This window comes from Harpia harpyja, chromosome 12 (assembly GCF_026419915.1).
Source record: "Harpia harpyja isolate bHarHar1 chromosome 12, bHarHar1 primary haplotype, whole genome shotgun sequence".
In the NCBI taxonomy this organism is placed as follows: domain Eukaryota; kingdom Metazoa; phylum Chordata; class Aves; order Accipitriformes; family Accipitridae; genus Harpia; species Harpia harpyja.
Genome location: NC_068951.1, coordinates 38845583 through 38860234, shown reverse-complemented (window position 1 = coordinate 38860234; position 14652 = coordinate 38845583). Strand labels below are relative to the sequence as shown.

General features: G+C 41.4%; 1 protein-coding gene across 1 annotated transcript in view; it reads left to right on the top strand.

Moving 5' to 3' along the window:
- The window catches only part of FNDC3B (fibronectin type III domain containing 3B), a 171662-nt gene that overhangs the window by 115082 nt on the left and 41928 nt on the right, over positions 1-14652 (top strand). The window contains exons 12-20 of the mRNA XM_052803622.1: positions 1638-1812; positions 2383-2469; positions 5444-5582; positions 6149-6220; positions 6733-6851; positions 7693-7798; positions 9850-10022; positions 12208-12321; positions 14474-14623. Coding sequence (XP_052659582.1) covers positions 1638-1812; positions 2383-2469; positions 5444-5582; positions 6149-6220; positions 6733-6851; positions 7693-7798; positions 9850-10022; positions 12208-12321; positions 14474-14623 — 1135 coding nt within the window. The remainder of the gene's footprint in view (positions 1-1637; positions 1813-2382; positions 2470-5443; positions 5583-6148; positions 6221-6732; positions 6852-7692; positions 7799-9849; positions 10023-12207; positions 12322-14473; positions 14624-14652) is intronic.

Below are 14652 nucleotides of genomic sequence, written 5' to 3'. Positions count from 1 at the left end.
GCTTTTAAAAGTTTCTTTACTCATGTTCCTGTGTTCTCCCTCTGAGATGCACTGGGACTGTTCATGTGTGCGCAGAGTCCCTTTTGCCAACTTCTTGCAAGATTACTTCCCTCCCTATTGAAATAATACTTGATCTGGAGAGAGAAAGAGGCTTGAGCTGGAGCTGTGGAGTGTAACTGGAAGGGGACTGCTGGTTTTGTGCAAAGTTCCCCGTTTTGGCATCTCTTTTCTTTGCCCGACTCCAGGTTTTTAAAATATCTTAGGGCATGCTTCAACCCTCCCCAACTCTTTGTTGTTGTTGTTGTTCTCTCTTTTTTCCTCAGGCTATTGAGAAGGGATTGAACTAAGAACTATATTTATGGTCAGCTGCTCTGTGTTTAATCTATGAGATAAGCACCAACAGCACATGGCTTATTTTTATAGACAGCTCTCAAAATTACGACATGATAATGTCACCTAACACTTTGTGTCATAAGATGGTTTTGATTGGTTGTAATGCTTGTGGACTTACCACTTCAGATGATTTTTGTTTTGTTCGGGTGTTAGTTATAGGTTGATTTTTTTCACTTTAAGAGTATTTCAACAAATATGTTATTTTTGAGAAAGAAGACTCAGAAAAGGGAGATGTGGCTTTTTGTGTGCGTTAAATTCATGCAGTGACTTTAAGGAACAAAATATGTTTGTACTTTGGAAACAGAGATTTGAAAATTGCAAGAACGTTACCTTAGGTTGAGAGTTCTGATGATGTCCTCCCAAAAATTCACCAAAATCTGTCCATTTTAAACTTTGTTCTCAAATTTCCATTGTACATAATATATTCTGCATGGAGTCTTAAGAGAACTCTTCCCACACTTGCTCGACACAACTGCCTGTAATGTTTCAAGGCATTGTGTGCTGGGATTTAGACAAGATGAGAGCATGCATCTCCTCTGCCGCGGATGTTCTCTCCAGTTGCAACCTGAGCTGTGCAAAGAACAACTTTATGCTCAGCTTAAAATGCAAAGAAGTTTGGGCAGGGAAAGTCGGGAAGGAGTAGAGCCAGCCTGGAGGGTTGGACGGTATCTGTGCCTGCACCAGACCGCTCCTATGTGATGCTGAGCATGTATGGTCATGACTGGATAAATTTTGCCTGCTTTCTTTGGAGGGGGATATCTGAAACAGCGGGACTGGATTTGCTGAAGTACTTGGCTTTCAGAGGTGTAGCTTAAATAGAAGTTGTATTCTGAGCTTATAAAAGATGGAAACTGCATCTCAAGTTCAACATCTAAAAGCTGAACACTTGGGGCTTTATTTCCTATGTTTAAGTTCCCCTTTGTTAGATGAGATTTTCCTCTACTTCACAGTTAATAGGTAATATTTTTAGGCAATCAAATATTATTTTTTCCGATATTATTGTGATGAGATCTGTAAAAATGACTGTGAGGACATAGATAATTCTGCATTTTTTTTCTATTCTTAGTTTTGGCATTTGCTAACTGGGTGCTCATCTTTTCCACCTGGGAAATTTTAACGTTGTCTAGATTTTTTGAAAATGTGAAATATTTCTCTAAATACACTGAAGTTTGGGTTGTTCTGTTGGTTTTGTTTGGTTTTTTTTTTTTCAATATTCCTCTCTCTCCTTCTCTGTCTCTGTGCAGTGGGTACAGCCAGGAGGTGGTATGCTACACTGCAGGTAATATTCCTCAGACCCCTTCTGCACCAAGGCTTGTTCGAGCTGGTGTTACGTGGATCGCATTGCAGTGGAATAAAGTAGAAGGATGTACACCAGAAGAAGTGATTTCCTACACCCTGGAAATTCAGGAAGAAGATAATGTAAGTACCGTGTTACTAAAAAGTATACCGCGTGACTTAGATTGAGTTTTCATTTATTAATTCAAGATCACCGAGAAGATTGTGGGTTGCTGCTTTGGAGGGTCTTCTAGGAGTACTGGGTACTTGGCAGGACAGAGCTGTGTGATTTGTTCTGCTCCACAGCAGAATTATGAATCCTTAGCTAAAAATCTGTACTGTCATGCATGATTACATTACAAAGCTTCACAGGAGTCTGTAAGGTACAGGGCACTTTGTCCTTAACCAGTTTGGTCTGCCGTGTCCTCACTGCTGTGTGGTGTGCTTGCGTTCTGTCATCTGTCACTTCTATTTCTGTAACACGTTAAACTGTCACAATTGTTCTTTGTGCTTATTTTACAGCAAAATTATATTATTCAGGTCAGTTGCAACATCCTTATTGTGGCCTTGCAGCTTTAAAGTAATAATTACAATAAAAAACACTCGACTATAAAGCCCTTTTGCTAAAATGTGTTCTAGCTACAGACTATAATACAGAGAGTACTTCCTCAGACTCCTCAGTTACAGGAATTTGTTTGGGTTTGTTTTTTCTAGGACAGCGTGTTTCACCCAAAGTACACTGGAGAGGAGCAAGCCTGTACTGTGAAGAATCTCAGAAGAAGCACACAGTATAAATTCAGGGTAAAATCTTTTTCCTCTTGTCATTGCGTAGTATTTTCTGTGTTGGGTTTTTTCCAAGCGCCGTAGGGACCCTTTAGTACTACCTCCAAAACTGAGTCATCAAATACAAATTTACTTTATACTGTGACCTAATAGGTTCAACTGTTAGCTGTATTTTTACTTTTATCGCAGGAGATGCTCATTGCTCAGCCTTTTTGAAACAAGCATAGTTCTCGGTGCCACGTCCTGTCAGATATGATGTTGTAAAAGTGTGACTCAGGGTGTGAAGTGGTTGTCAGCTGCATTGCTCCCCAAAAACCTGATCCACGGTCACAAAACCAGTCTCACTTCTACACAATGGAGCAAGTGCTGTAAGGAGCCCAGCAAGCACAGCTTCCTTCCCCACCTCAGGGGCCTGTCTTCCCCGGACATGCAGAAATTGAAGCTTTTCTGTCTCGTACATATACGTGGCTGGTTTTGGAGCTGGTTTTTTAGCAAGCGTTGGCGTCTCCTGCTCTGGGGGTGCTCCTAAATACAGCCCCCCCCTCCCCAAGAGAGATGCTGTGAGGTCTTTTTGCGAACACAAAATTCAGTCATCAGCCATCCGGCACAACACAAGAGCTGCTGTGGAGGAGAAGATGGCGTGGTTTTTACCGGACGGGCCTGCGGTCCGGCCGTCGGTCCCGGCGGCCGGCCGGGCTGTCGGCCGTGGCGGCTCCACAAGATGGCGTTGGGCTGCGGCGGCCGGAGCACCGCCGTCCCGTCCGTCGTCCGCCGCGCTCCCAAACGGAATCGGGGCCTGGAAGCGGCTTCGTGTCACCTGTAAACAGCGCAGGGAGAGAAGGGTGCCGTAGGTACGAAAACATTTGGCTTCTGTACGTCTTGGTATATACAGGAGCAACAAAAACACCCTGCTTTACCCAAAGACTCACTTAAATCCTTAAAAACGAATTTGCGTATATTCCGTTGTGCGACACAAGACCTTGTGAAGTTGCACGAAGGACTGTCCAAAGAAAAGGAAAGTTGTTGCGGTGTCGCTCAGAGGTGATGCCTTTTAGTTTAGCGCTGTAAAAGCTGTGGTGGCTGGCTGAGGGGAAAGGACAGTTAGTGCTTCTCTGCAACCTGCTTTCAAATTAAACATGAATCTTACAAAACGGGGTTGGTATCAGAGCAAACTTGTAGCCTCGTGTCACTGGCTACAAGCCCAACTCTGATCTGACTCGGCACTGAGACGTTCCCTCGTTGCATGTGGACCAGCGTTAATTAGCTACGGAACTTGGGGAAGGATCCCCCAAACTATAAAACGAAACGAACAAACAAAACCAAACGCAGACACCCTAGGATCACAGCAGTGTTTTAAAACTCGCATTGGGGGCTATCTGGCAAGTCCTAGGCTTGTCTTTGAACCTAGGCAAAATATGGTTCTCTGGGGAACCCCCTTAATAATAAACAATTATAGGGAGAAATTTAATCCATGCCAGACAATGTGTGCTTACAGAGGAGACATCCTGCTAACGTTTTTGATGAAGTAAAGGTTGGTTAATTAAAGTGGCAATGGTAGCGTAATACACCGTTGTAAAGGCATTTGTTCAGTACCGAGTGAGGGTTTGGCACAGAAGGGCAAATGATACCAAACACAACAAGGTGCAGAAATTCCATTTTCTGAAGTGTTTGACGTGTCGGCGTAGACAGGAATCACCAACGGCTGTTTCTAGTGAGGTTCCACAAAAAGCAGTGCTGTGTATATCATCGCATAATTTTATCTGTGACCTGGAAACAAAGTTTTATTTTTACTCCTGTTAGGAGGATGGGGACCTCTAGGTTGGGGAAGCTGTGGCTCTGAAAAAGTGTTGAAGATACTGCTTGAACAACCAATTTAATACAAATTTTCAGTTCCTGTCAGGCTAGTGCAGTCTTTAGCTGTATACATAGGGGAAATGTATAAATGTTGCATTACATTTGTAGCTAACACAGATTACCTAGAGCTGTTATTGGGATATTTGTTTAGCTCATGTATCTGGTGTTCATGGCAAGATGTCCTAAATTGGAGAATAATCACAGAAGAACTGAGAGATGATACTCAGGAGTTGATAGTGGCTTTAGTGACTTATTCAAAGCGAGCATATAGGCTAGAGAACCTCAATTTCTTTTTTTGACCTTAAAAATTGCAGGTTTTTTTCCTCAGATGCCTGTGTTAAGAGAGAAGATAGAAATGACTGCTGCTGAGAATAATAGAGCTTCCCGAGTAGAAAAGTTCCCGCTAGCTTATATTTACAATTAGCAATTATAATACATATCTTATAACTCACTTCCTTGGCAGCAGATCTCTGACCCAGAGACTAGCATGAGCTAATACAGCTCTCAGCAGTCACAAAACATAGGACTGTTTGGGGTTTCTTGTACAATCCTGATCTGCTCAGTCTCCTGGCCAGGTCCTCATGTCTTTTCTTAGCTTAGCAACCTTCTCCCTGAAGTCAGAAGAAAGTGTTCTTCAGTAGAGACGAAGGATTTGGCTGAGAAGGTTTTCTTTGTGTGGATCCTGCTCGTTTCAGTGGCTGTAGATTACGTCTTTCTTGTTTGTGTGTCATGCTACTTAAGCTTTTAATTGCATGATTACTGATGCTCTGAATTAATTTTTTTTAAATAGCAGTTTGAAATACCTCCAAAACAAAAATAGCATAGTTATTGTCATCGTTTTCATCTTTTATGAGTAAATAACCGCAAATTGCCACGTGAATTTTTTTAAAGGGAGAAACAGCAGTGCTCTTATCTTAAACATGTCATGATCTATTGTTAGTGGAGGGAGGGGAAGAATCAGCGTGGCTTGCAAAGAAACAACGTGACAGTAATATCTGTTAGTAGAATCCCACACACTTTGGGATGTGACATACTTTCCAGCTTAATGACATTTGTCCAATTACTAAAAGAAGTCTCATGCAGAACTGTCAGAAAAGCAGTTACGGTAAACAACAGTAAACTTGTGGTTTTGTTTCAGCTGTTTGCTTCTAATGTGGAAGGAAAGAGTTCTCCCAGCGAAGTGTTGGTCTGTACAACAAGCCCAGACAGGCCAGGACCTCCAACCAGACCTGTTATTAAGGGGCCAATAACATCTCATGGCTTTAGTGTGAAGTGGGGTAAGCCAGTTCAGTTTGTCACAGTAGAGATTTTTGGGGTCATAATAAGTTCAAATAAAATCATGTAAATATGTATTGGAACTTAGATTTTTCACGCTGCTTCTCACTCTGAAGTGGAACGTGTTTGGAGAGCTTGTACAACTTAATTTTTTTAATATTTTAAAAGATGTGTAGAGGCTCTTAATGTTTTCAGAATCGAAAATGTTGCTTGTCTTTATCGACTAACTTGCACTCAAGTGCATCTTCAGGCTTTTCACCTTCCATTTCATGTCCCATTGCAGCATCATTCCGGCTGCTTCCTCTATCGATGGGGCAAGCCTCCATGCTGCATCTCTTTCAATGCTTTTTCCATACATTTTGTTTGTAACATCATTATCCAGCCACCTTATTCTGACTCATGCCGAAAACTAACATCTGCTACCTGCTTCTGCTATAAATTCCTTGGTGTAGTTAGTGTGGGGGAGTTCGTGGAGGAGAAGGAGCAGAATCAGAAACAAGTTCTTTAACCTTTTTGTTACATTTCACTCCTAATCTTGATTTACTAACAACTTGCTTTATTTTTTCAGATCCTCCACAGGATAATGGTGGTTCAGAAATCCTGAAGTATCTATTAGAGATTTCTCAAGGAAGTCCGGAAGGTAAACGTGAAACAAGTTTTCTCCATTTCAATCCATTATGGCTACTATAAAGAAGTACTGACCCTTTGGGCCGCTGTTGTTATTATCATTAATGCACTAATGCTGCAGATAAGATTGAAACTGAGTTACATACTTGCAGCCTTAAAACTTGCAGGGTTCCTGGGAGGGTTTGGGGGAGTTTTTGCTGTCATTTTTTTTTTTTTTTTAAGTATGCTCTTCTTCTCTAAGACTAGTGGGTTTTTAGGTTATAGGGCTGAACCTACTGTTTGATTTGATATTTTTAATACACTTTAGAAATACTTATATTTGAAAGTATATATATATATTTGTATATGTGTCTATGTATATGTATGTCTTTAAGCGGGAATAATATTCATAGTAATACTAACACTAATGACTTTCCTGAAATCTATCACTTGTGGAAGACCACATTGAGGATTTTCTTTCCTCCTAGACACTAGTGAACTTCTTGCATTATACTTCTCTAAACTTGGATTTATCTCATTTTTTAGCAAATCAATGGGAAGTGGCATATAGTGGATCGGCTACAGAATATACCTGTACTCACTTGAAACCAGGCACTTTGTATAAACTCCGGGCATGCTGTATCAGCACTGGCGGACACAGTCAGGTAAGTATTATTTCACGATAAGGACTATTGGTTTTATATTTTTCAAAGATTTATCTGCTATTCTTGGTAAAAGATTTCTGCTTTAAGAAGGTGGTGAATATTTTTTCTGTAGCACAGTAAAGCTACACTGATTGCAGTTAATCTTCTATTGCAAGTGGCTGAATTTTAGACTTATGTGTAACTGATGGCATTTTTTTCAGGCAAATTGCAATTTAGTGAGGTTTGGTTTCCTCAAAACCAACCTGTAGGTGTTTATACTTAGGCTAGAAAAGACAGTCATGTTTATCTGATCTGGCCACTTGTTGAGAAAGGCCACAGATTCACATGTACATGAGCCTGTACTGACCAAAGCAGGTGACTGGAGATGCAGTAGGGGTAGTTTGTTTTAACAGTTAATTTCCTTTCATGTGGCTGAACTCGTCTTTAAATTTTGGGGTTCCATTATCCAGCAACTGATTCCTGTCAATCCCTTCTTTGATTTAAAATCATTTCAGTAGCTACACTTTTATTCCTCCTGCTTTGATTTTTTTTTTTTATGATTGAGTACTTTATGCCTTCATATTATTTTAAAAACAAGGAAAATTAAAATAAAGAACGTCACAACTATGATTAGCCATCATAGTTTCCTGTGCTACCATTTTGAGTATGCTAATGAAATAACTCTATTAATTGCATTTGTAAGTAACATGCTTGGTAGCATCTCCTATCCTTTATTGTTTATATAAATTTCTATTAAGTGATTGTTGCAGAAAACAATTTCTTGTGCCAGTTTCTAATCATGCCTCGCTTTGTAGGTGGTAATCATACCAGAGAGCTAACTTCAGCTCCTGTTCTCTTCCAGTGTTCTGAAAGTTTACCTGTCCGTACGCTAAGTGTTGCACCAGGTCACTGCCGGCCACCAAGAGTTTTGGGGAAGCCGAAGCACAAAGAAGTACAGCTACAATGGGGTAAGCCGTTGGAGCATCTCACTTTTGAATAGCTTTGATCTTGATGGTTGGTTGCTGAACTCGCCTTAGCTTTTATTTCTGTTGCTAGACTTTTGTGAAAAGTTGAAGTGTATTCTGTTCGGCGGGAACTACAGAGCGAAGTCCGGTGAAGTCTGTGCAAGTCAGAAGCGCAGCTTCTCATCGGCTGCTGCGGCTCTGTATTGGGTTTCCGAACGTAGCTGTCCTCCAGCTGTCCTTTAGGCCTGATACTGTGCTCCCATTTTTGTTTTAGTTAGGACCTGTCTCTGTCAGGACTATAAAGTATCAGCTATATTAGAATATCTATCCTTTTATTGCAAAAACACCGTGTGATTCAAGATCTTTTTTATTCCTTTGCAATATTGACTTAGCAGAAGCATTTTGCTACTTCTAATATAGGACTTCTCTCAGAAACTTGAGTTAGAACACATCGAGGATTTTGGGTGGCATTTAAACCCTGATCCACAGTATAACGCACACAATCCATTGGACACCTTAATTTTGCAAAGGACTTGGGCCATGGACATGACGCTAAACTGTCAAAAAATGCACATTTTTCAGAATACATGGTACATGCCAGTATCCAGCAGATGTTTTTCTTTACTATGATAATCTTGCAGCATCCAAGATTCTTTGTGGCATCATTCATTAAGCTAAATTCTAGAGCAGTACCATTTTTAACTGACAAATATATCTCAACACCAGTATAAAAATTCACCTGTGCATCAAAGATAACCATGTTGTTTCCTGGAAGACTGTACCCCTTATGGCGGAGCACTGCTTTTCAGAACCCCAGCCAGGTTGATTCTGTGGTACCGGCTTGTAATGCAACATGCAAATATTATCAAATACCACAGAATCATAGACTGGTCTGGGTTGGAGGGGACCTTAAAGACCATCTAGTTCCAACCCCCCTGCCATGGGCAGGGACACCTTCCACCAGACCAGGTGGCTCAAAGCCCCATCCAACCTGGCCTTGAACACTGCCAGGGATGGATGGGGCATCCACAACCTCTCTGGGCAACCTGTTCCACTGCCTCACCACCCTCGCTGTGAAGAATTTCTTCCTTCCACCTAATCTAAATCTACCCCCTTTCAGTTTAAAGCCATTACCCCTTGTCCTACCAAATATGTTGTTTTCATGGGGAAAAAGGTGCCCACAACAAAATGGGTATAGGCACAGAAAACAAATTCGGTTTCCCCAAAAGCTGTTGTTCCAAGTGAAGCACAGAGTTTAGATCATTGCACAGAGATTTAGAATCTCATAAATGTTAGCAGTGTGACTAGTAAATTTCGAGGATGGCAGTTGTTTTTACTTTTATTGGGTGTTAATGAGGCTTTGCCAGAGATCTCATGTATAAATAGTAGATTTGGAGCATACGTGCCCCCCCCTCAGACTGTGTCCAACCATAGCCAGCAGCCAAGATTGGATCACGCAGCCACCATGTGCCTCCGAATTTCTCTCTGTCCTGGAAAGGGTGTATTCAACACTAGTCCCATTCTTCGTGCAGCTTTTTAGACCTTTTCCCCTGCCTCACTGACCAATTTTTTTCCGCACAACTCCACCTTTGATACTGGGGGAAAGAAGCAGAGTAGCTTTTTTTCATCCTCTGAAGAGGATGGTAGCTACTGTGTTCTGCTTTAAAAGTAGCTGGGCACCTCCTGGCATCAAACACAGCTTCCCAGGGTGACAGGTCATTGCTTCGGGGGAGCTGCTGCTCTTGCATATGATGATCTGACCTGGTGAACGTTTAGGGCTAAGAGTAATTTTATTCATTTGCTTTAAAAATGTTAATCATGTACATGGATGAGATATTGCAGGTAAGGCATCTATCAAAGAGGAAGATCATTGTTGGGAGTGTGTGTGTATATATGAGTGTGTGTATAGATATATGTGTGCATATATATGTCTATACACACACACGTGTGTATATATATGTGTGTGTGTGTATTTCTGTGGTATGTGAAGTAAAAAATTAATCTTCCTGGCATGTGTCCTTATGTTATTAATGTATTATATGATTTCTTTCTAGATGTCCCTCCGTCAGAAAGCGGCTGTCCTGTCTCAGAGTACAGTGTAGAAATGACAGAACCTGAAGAAGTTGTGTCTGAAGTGTATCATGGGCCTGATCTGGAGTGCACCATCAGCAACCTCCTTCCTGGAGCAACGTATCGGTTCAGAGTGAGAGCTTTGAACGATGGCGGGGTACGTGCAGCGTGCCGGAGAGTGCTTTGACTTTTTCTCTCTGGAGGTGGTACTGTGCCTGAGATGGGCGATTCTGGAAAGTGATTGTGTTAGTGCTGGTGACCACAAAGTTGAAGGGGAGATGGGCAAAAGAAAATAAAGTGGGAAGTGCTGAAAGGAGCTTTGGAGGAATTGCTGCAGGTTTGGATCTGGTACTCTTTTAAAAGGAGATTTCAGGTACTAAGATGATTTGACTGGCCAAAATCAGCTGCACCAAGATGTGCAAAATCCCTGCTAACAGTCCTGTCTGCTTACAAGGAGGGATCTGTTTATTCCCTTTCCACTGCATTCCTTCTTTTTGTTTTAAATCTTAACTGTGTAAAAACAATTACTGACATTTCACTCAGGTATTGATATATTTTGAGGAAAGCTTGCATTCTTAATGATTTTTTTGTTTTAATTTAAAAAAAATACATGCTTTATAGATTTGATGATTTTTTGTTGTTGTTGTTACATGATTTCCTTGGAAGATGTGCCTTCCCAAATACATCAGAAATTCTATCTGATGTCCACGGAGATCTGTTGAAAGATCTTGTTGACTCAGTGAGGTTTGGGTTGGTTCTGCTTGCCTTTGTGAGAGCATCTTTCCAAGGGGTTTTTATAAAGGCAGTCACAGCAACGGTATGTGCCTATTGATGTGTTTGTTCCCAGGAAATCTTGATAACAAACATAACACAAAGGTTTAAAGTTACTCACTTACAGGGAGAAATTCTGTTAAAACTTCACTTAGGTATTAGAAAAATATGCAAGACTGTTAAACTGTTTTGTTTTAAAAATATCCACTATTTTTGTGAAAAATGAATTACATACACATGGAGAGATTGGATTTGCTTGCTGGAATGAAAGCCACTGCCTACCTGGTAGCTTTGGATATATGGTGCCTTCCCTGCCCCCCCCCCCTTATTTTTTCTCTTTTTTTGTTTTTGTTTCTCTCTCTCTTTTTGTTTTTGTTGGGGTTTTTTGGTTTTTTTCCAAAATAGTGTTTAAAGTTGCAAAGATCCGCGCTTTGTTAAATGAGGGGGCTGGTTTTGGTTTGGTTGGGGTTTTTTTACCAGATGCAAACACCTTTCTTCCTCCCATTCGATAAAGAAAACAGCAGAAGTCAATAAACGAGATTTTTTTGAAGCGTACATTCTTTGTAATTCAAACAAAGTGATCAGTGTTAGCCTTTCTCAATAGCACAGATATTGACACATCTGTTGAGGTTTTCTGGGGTTCATAATTTCAGTGTTGTTCAGCTTTTGTAGTGGCTCATTTTCTTCATGCTTGCTAGTATTGCATTCCAACATAAGTAAATATCAGTGTTTTTCCTCTAATTGCTTCCAGCGAAGTTCCTTTGTTCTGGAGAACGATTTCTAATTAGCTTGGGGAGGTACTGAACAAACTTTATTATCCCACTCAAGAGGCCTTGGGAAGGCTATTTCCACGGTTCTCTCTCTCCTGTCCTCGCATTGCTGGCTGAAACCAGTTTTCCAGACTTTTGAAAATTGTCTTTTCTTTTGCTAATATGCATTTAAATTATTCTCCTACCAAGGGCTCAAAAGTTGTCTGAGCAGTTGGCTCAGCTGCCTGTGGAGCTAAGCCATACACGGCGTGTGCAGCATGCCCCTGCACGATGAACCCAGACTGGGGCTCCATCACATGCTGTCCTTTTATAATTAACATGTGGCAGACATTTTTTATAAACGAAGCTGGATTTGGACTCCAGTATATGCTTTACTGTTGTTATGCTCCTCCTTACGTCCGCGAGAAGGCAGTTATGCCGGGCTACGGCACAGACATGCGAACACATTGCTCTAAGGTAAGGTAGAGGGACACAAACTGTTCCTCAGTTACTCCGTTGCTGAGTGCACATTCTCACTCTTGGGTAAACTGGAGGTGGCTTACACTTTCGCGGGCACTCACTGCCACACAGGAGGATGTACGTGCTGTCTGCTTGTACCTGAGCTTACCTCACATTTTAACTTTGCAATAATTGACATGGTATGAACTCTGGTATTTGGTGCCGAGTGTTGGAAGCCCAGTCTATGTTTGAGAAAGTTCATAGCATTGAAAAAATTTGTGTGCTGTTCTTGGAAAGCCTTTGAGGAATGCAAGATGGGTGTACGTTTATATATTAACATACAGACACCTTGTTCCCCTCTAGTACGGGCCGTATTCGGAGGCTACAGAAGTCACCACAGCGGCAGGACCACCCAGCCAGTGCAGAGCACCTTCCCTCTCCTTTCTGTCTGACACACGTGTACTTGTAAGCTGGGAGGTAAGTCAGGTGCCCTGATTGTTTAATTTCCGTCTTGCTTATCCAAACTAATATGGTCACCACAAAACTTGAAGGCTAGCTTGAGAGCTATTCACTGGTTTGGAACTTTGTGCAAGAAAACCATACGCAGAAACTCTTCTGTTGCAGAAAATCATCTTCTCTACTTTTCTCTTTAAAGAATTGCATAAAGTTGATCATGAGTCATCTGGACTAGGATTCAGACATGAGACCTCCTACGCTGGCGTCAGATGATAGAGCACTGGTCGGGTAGAAGTGCTCTCTGCAGGCTTTTAGCATGTCAGCATGCCCTGGTGTGGAATTGTGAAAGCAAATATTTGATTTTGGCTGAAGCTGGAGTCTCTGATATGAAATTAATTCTGTACAAATGCTTATGATGTAGTGTTTTTTCCTCAAAAATTGTTTGTCTCTTCCCCAAATATTTACTTTTATTTTAGTGTGTGTGCGTTCCTTCTCCATTCTCCCGGATCTTAGACATTGGACTCTTAAAATAAGTCTTCGCTGAAATGCTGAGGGGTTGATGGGTGTCATTAAAAAGATATATATATATATGTTACATAATTAAGGTAGAAAGGAAAGGATGTTGTCATAAATAATGTTGTGATATGGAGCAATGGGGCTGTAGTTCTGCCACAGATTTTCTTTGAAAACCTAGCAGCCATTCCAGCCCAGCATCCTTTGTGTCCCGCCACAAAAGGGAGGGTTGAAAAAGAAGTTATTAACGTTCACGAGATGCTCGACTAAATTGATTGTGCTAACAACATATCTAGATACGAATGTCATCTGAGTTCAATTTTATAATGAAAGAGGTGCATTTGGTGCAGTTTGGGGTATTTGTTAATATTTCTTGCAACAGTTTGTGATGCTAAGCTAGAAGTTGCACGAAACTTTTAAATGTTACCTTTTAAATGAGAATATGGACAGGCATTTGCTCTCCCCAACCATGAGCGAATGCAGCAGTGTTTCTGGTAGGCTCCATATTTATATGCAGGATATATTTGTTTATTCTAGCTAAAAATGAAGCTGCGGAAGGAGTAATGTGGTTTGCAGTGGTTATATTTCCTTAAAGAGTCCATCATTTTTTGGCTGATATGAATATGAAGGAAAACCAGAGCGGGACTGCGGAGTTCTTTTCTGTCTGGCTAGAGAGCACACCATGGTGCCTACTACGCCTTTTTTACACATTGTTTTAAAACGCTGGCTTAGCAATTCTGAACGCTCCTACTCAAGTAGCTGGAAGCTCAGAGGCAGAGCTAGAGAAACCCATGTGCGTGTGCAGGATGGTCATTGTGTCGTGCAGCAACGTGCTGGATCCTTTTACTGGAAATTACACCTCGCATGCCCTAATCACAAAGTCTTCGCCATATCCTAGACCGCACCTCTGCGCGTAGAGCAGTGATTCCCCGAGCTGCTTCAGTCCACACAGTACAGCTCTAGGTAGTTCTGGTAAAAACCCCAAATATTTTGTTTCGGGAACCATGCCGTTATGCCTGCACTAGCTCATCTCCAGCAAATTTAGGTATTTATTCCATGGTCCCCTAGACTTCAGGATGATGAAGGGATTGCTGAGGACATACGGATCCTGCAGGAGTCTTTTTGTGGATATTAACGTACCCAGGTCCGCACTCCCGTGTCCCATATCTGGAACCATTAGCTTGATGGGTGACTTTCACTGAAAACCTCAGATGAGCTCTTCGCTTGTTCAGGTTATTCTTTTCTCAGTAACGTGAGTAACTACTTCAGGCTTGAAGGCTGGCTCTTCCAGAGCTGCGTTTTGATCACTCGACTAGACTGTACCATATTGATGCTTTTTTGTGTTCTGCACGGTTGTGCTGCTGCCAAGCCAGTGGAGAGACGATTTATTCCTGAGTGTCCTGATGAAAAGCAAAGTAGCTGAATACTCAAAGTAGCTTTCTCATTTCTCTGAATTTCTATCAGGTAATTTTTGTGTAGAATTGGCCTGTTTCAGTAACCTATTAGGGAACACTAATTCAGCGCATTTGCAGCAGTAATGGCGTATTAATTCAAAAATAATGTGGGGTTTTTTTCCATGTACTTTATTCCTTACCCAGTGAAACACAGAGATCTGAAGTGCTCATTTCTGAATTGAACCACATAAATATTTGTGTTGCAGAGTCCTGAATGTTCTGGTGCTGACATCTCTGAATACAGATTAGAGTGGGGAGAAGATGAGGAATCTCTACAACTTGCATATAGTGGCACAGATACCTGCTTTGAAATAAGTGAATTGTCAGCAGCAGCGCATTACTGCTGTAGGCTACAGGTATGGAAGTTAAGAGGTTTTGCATGCAT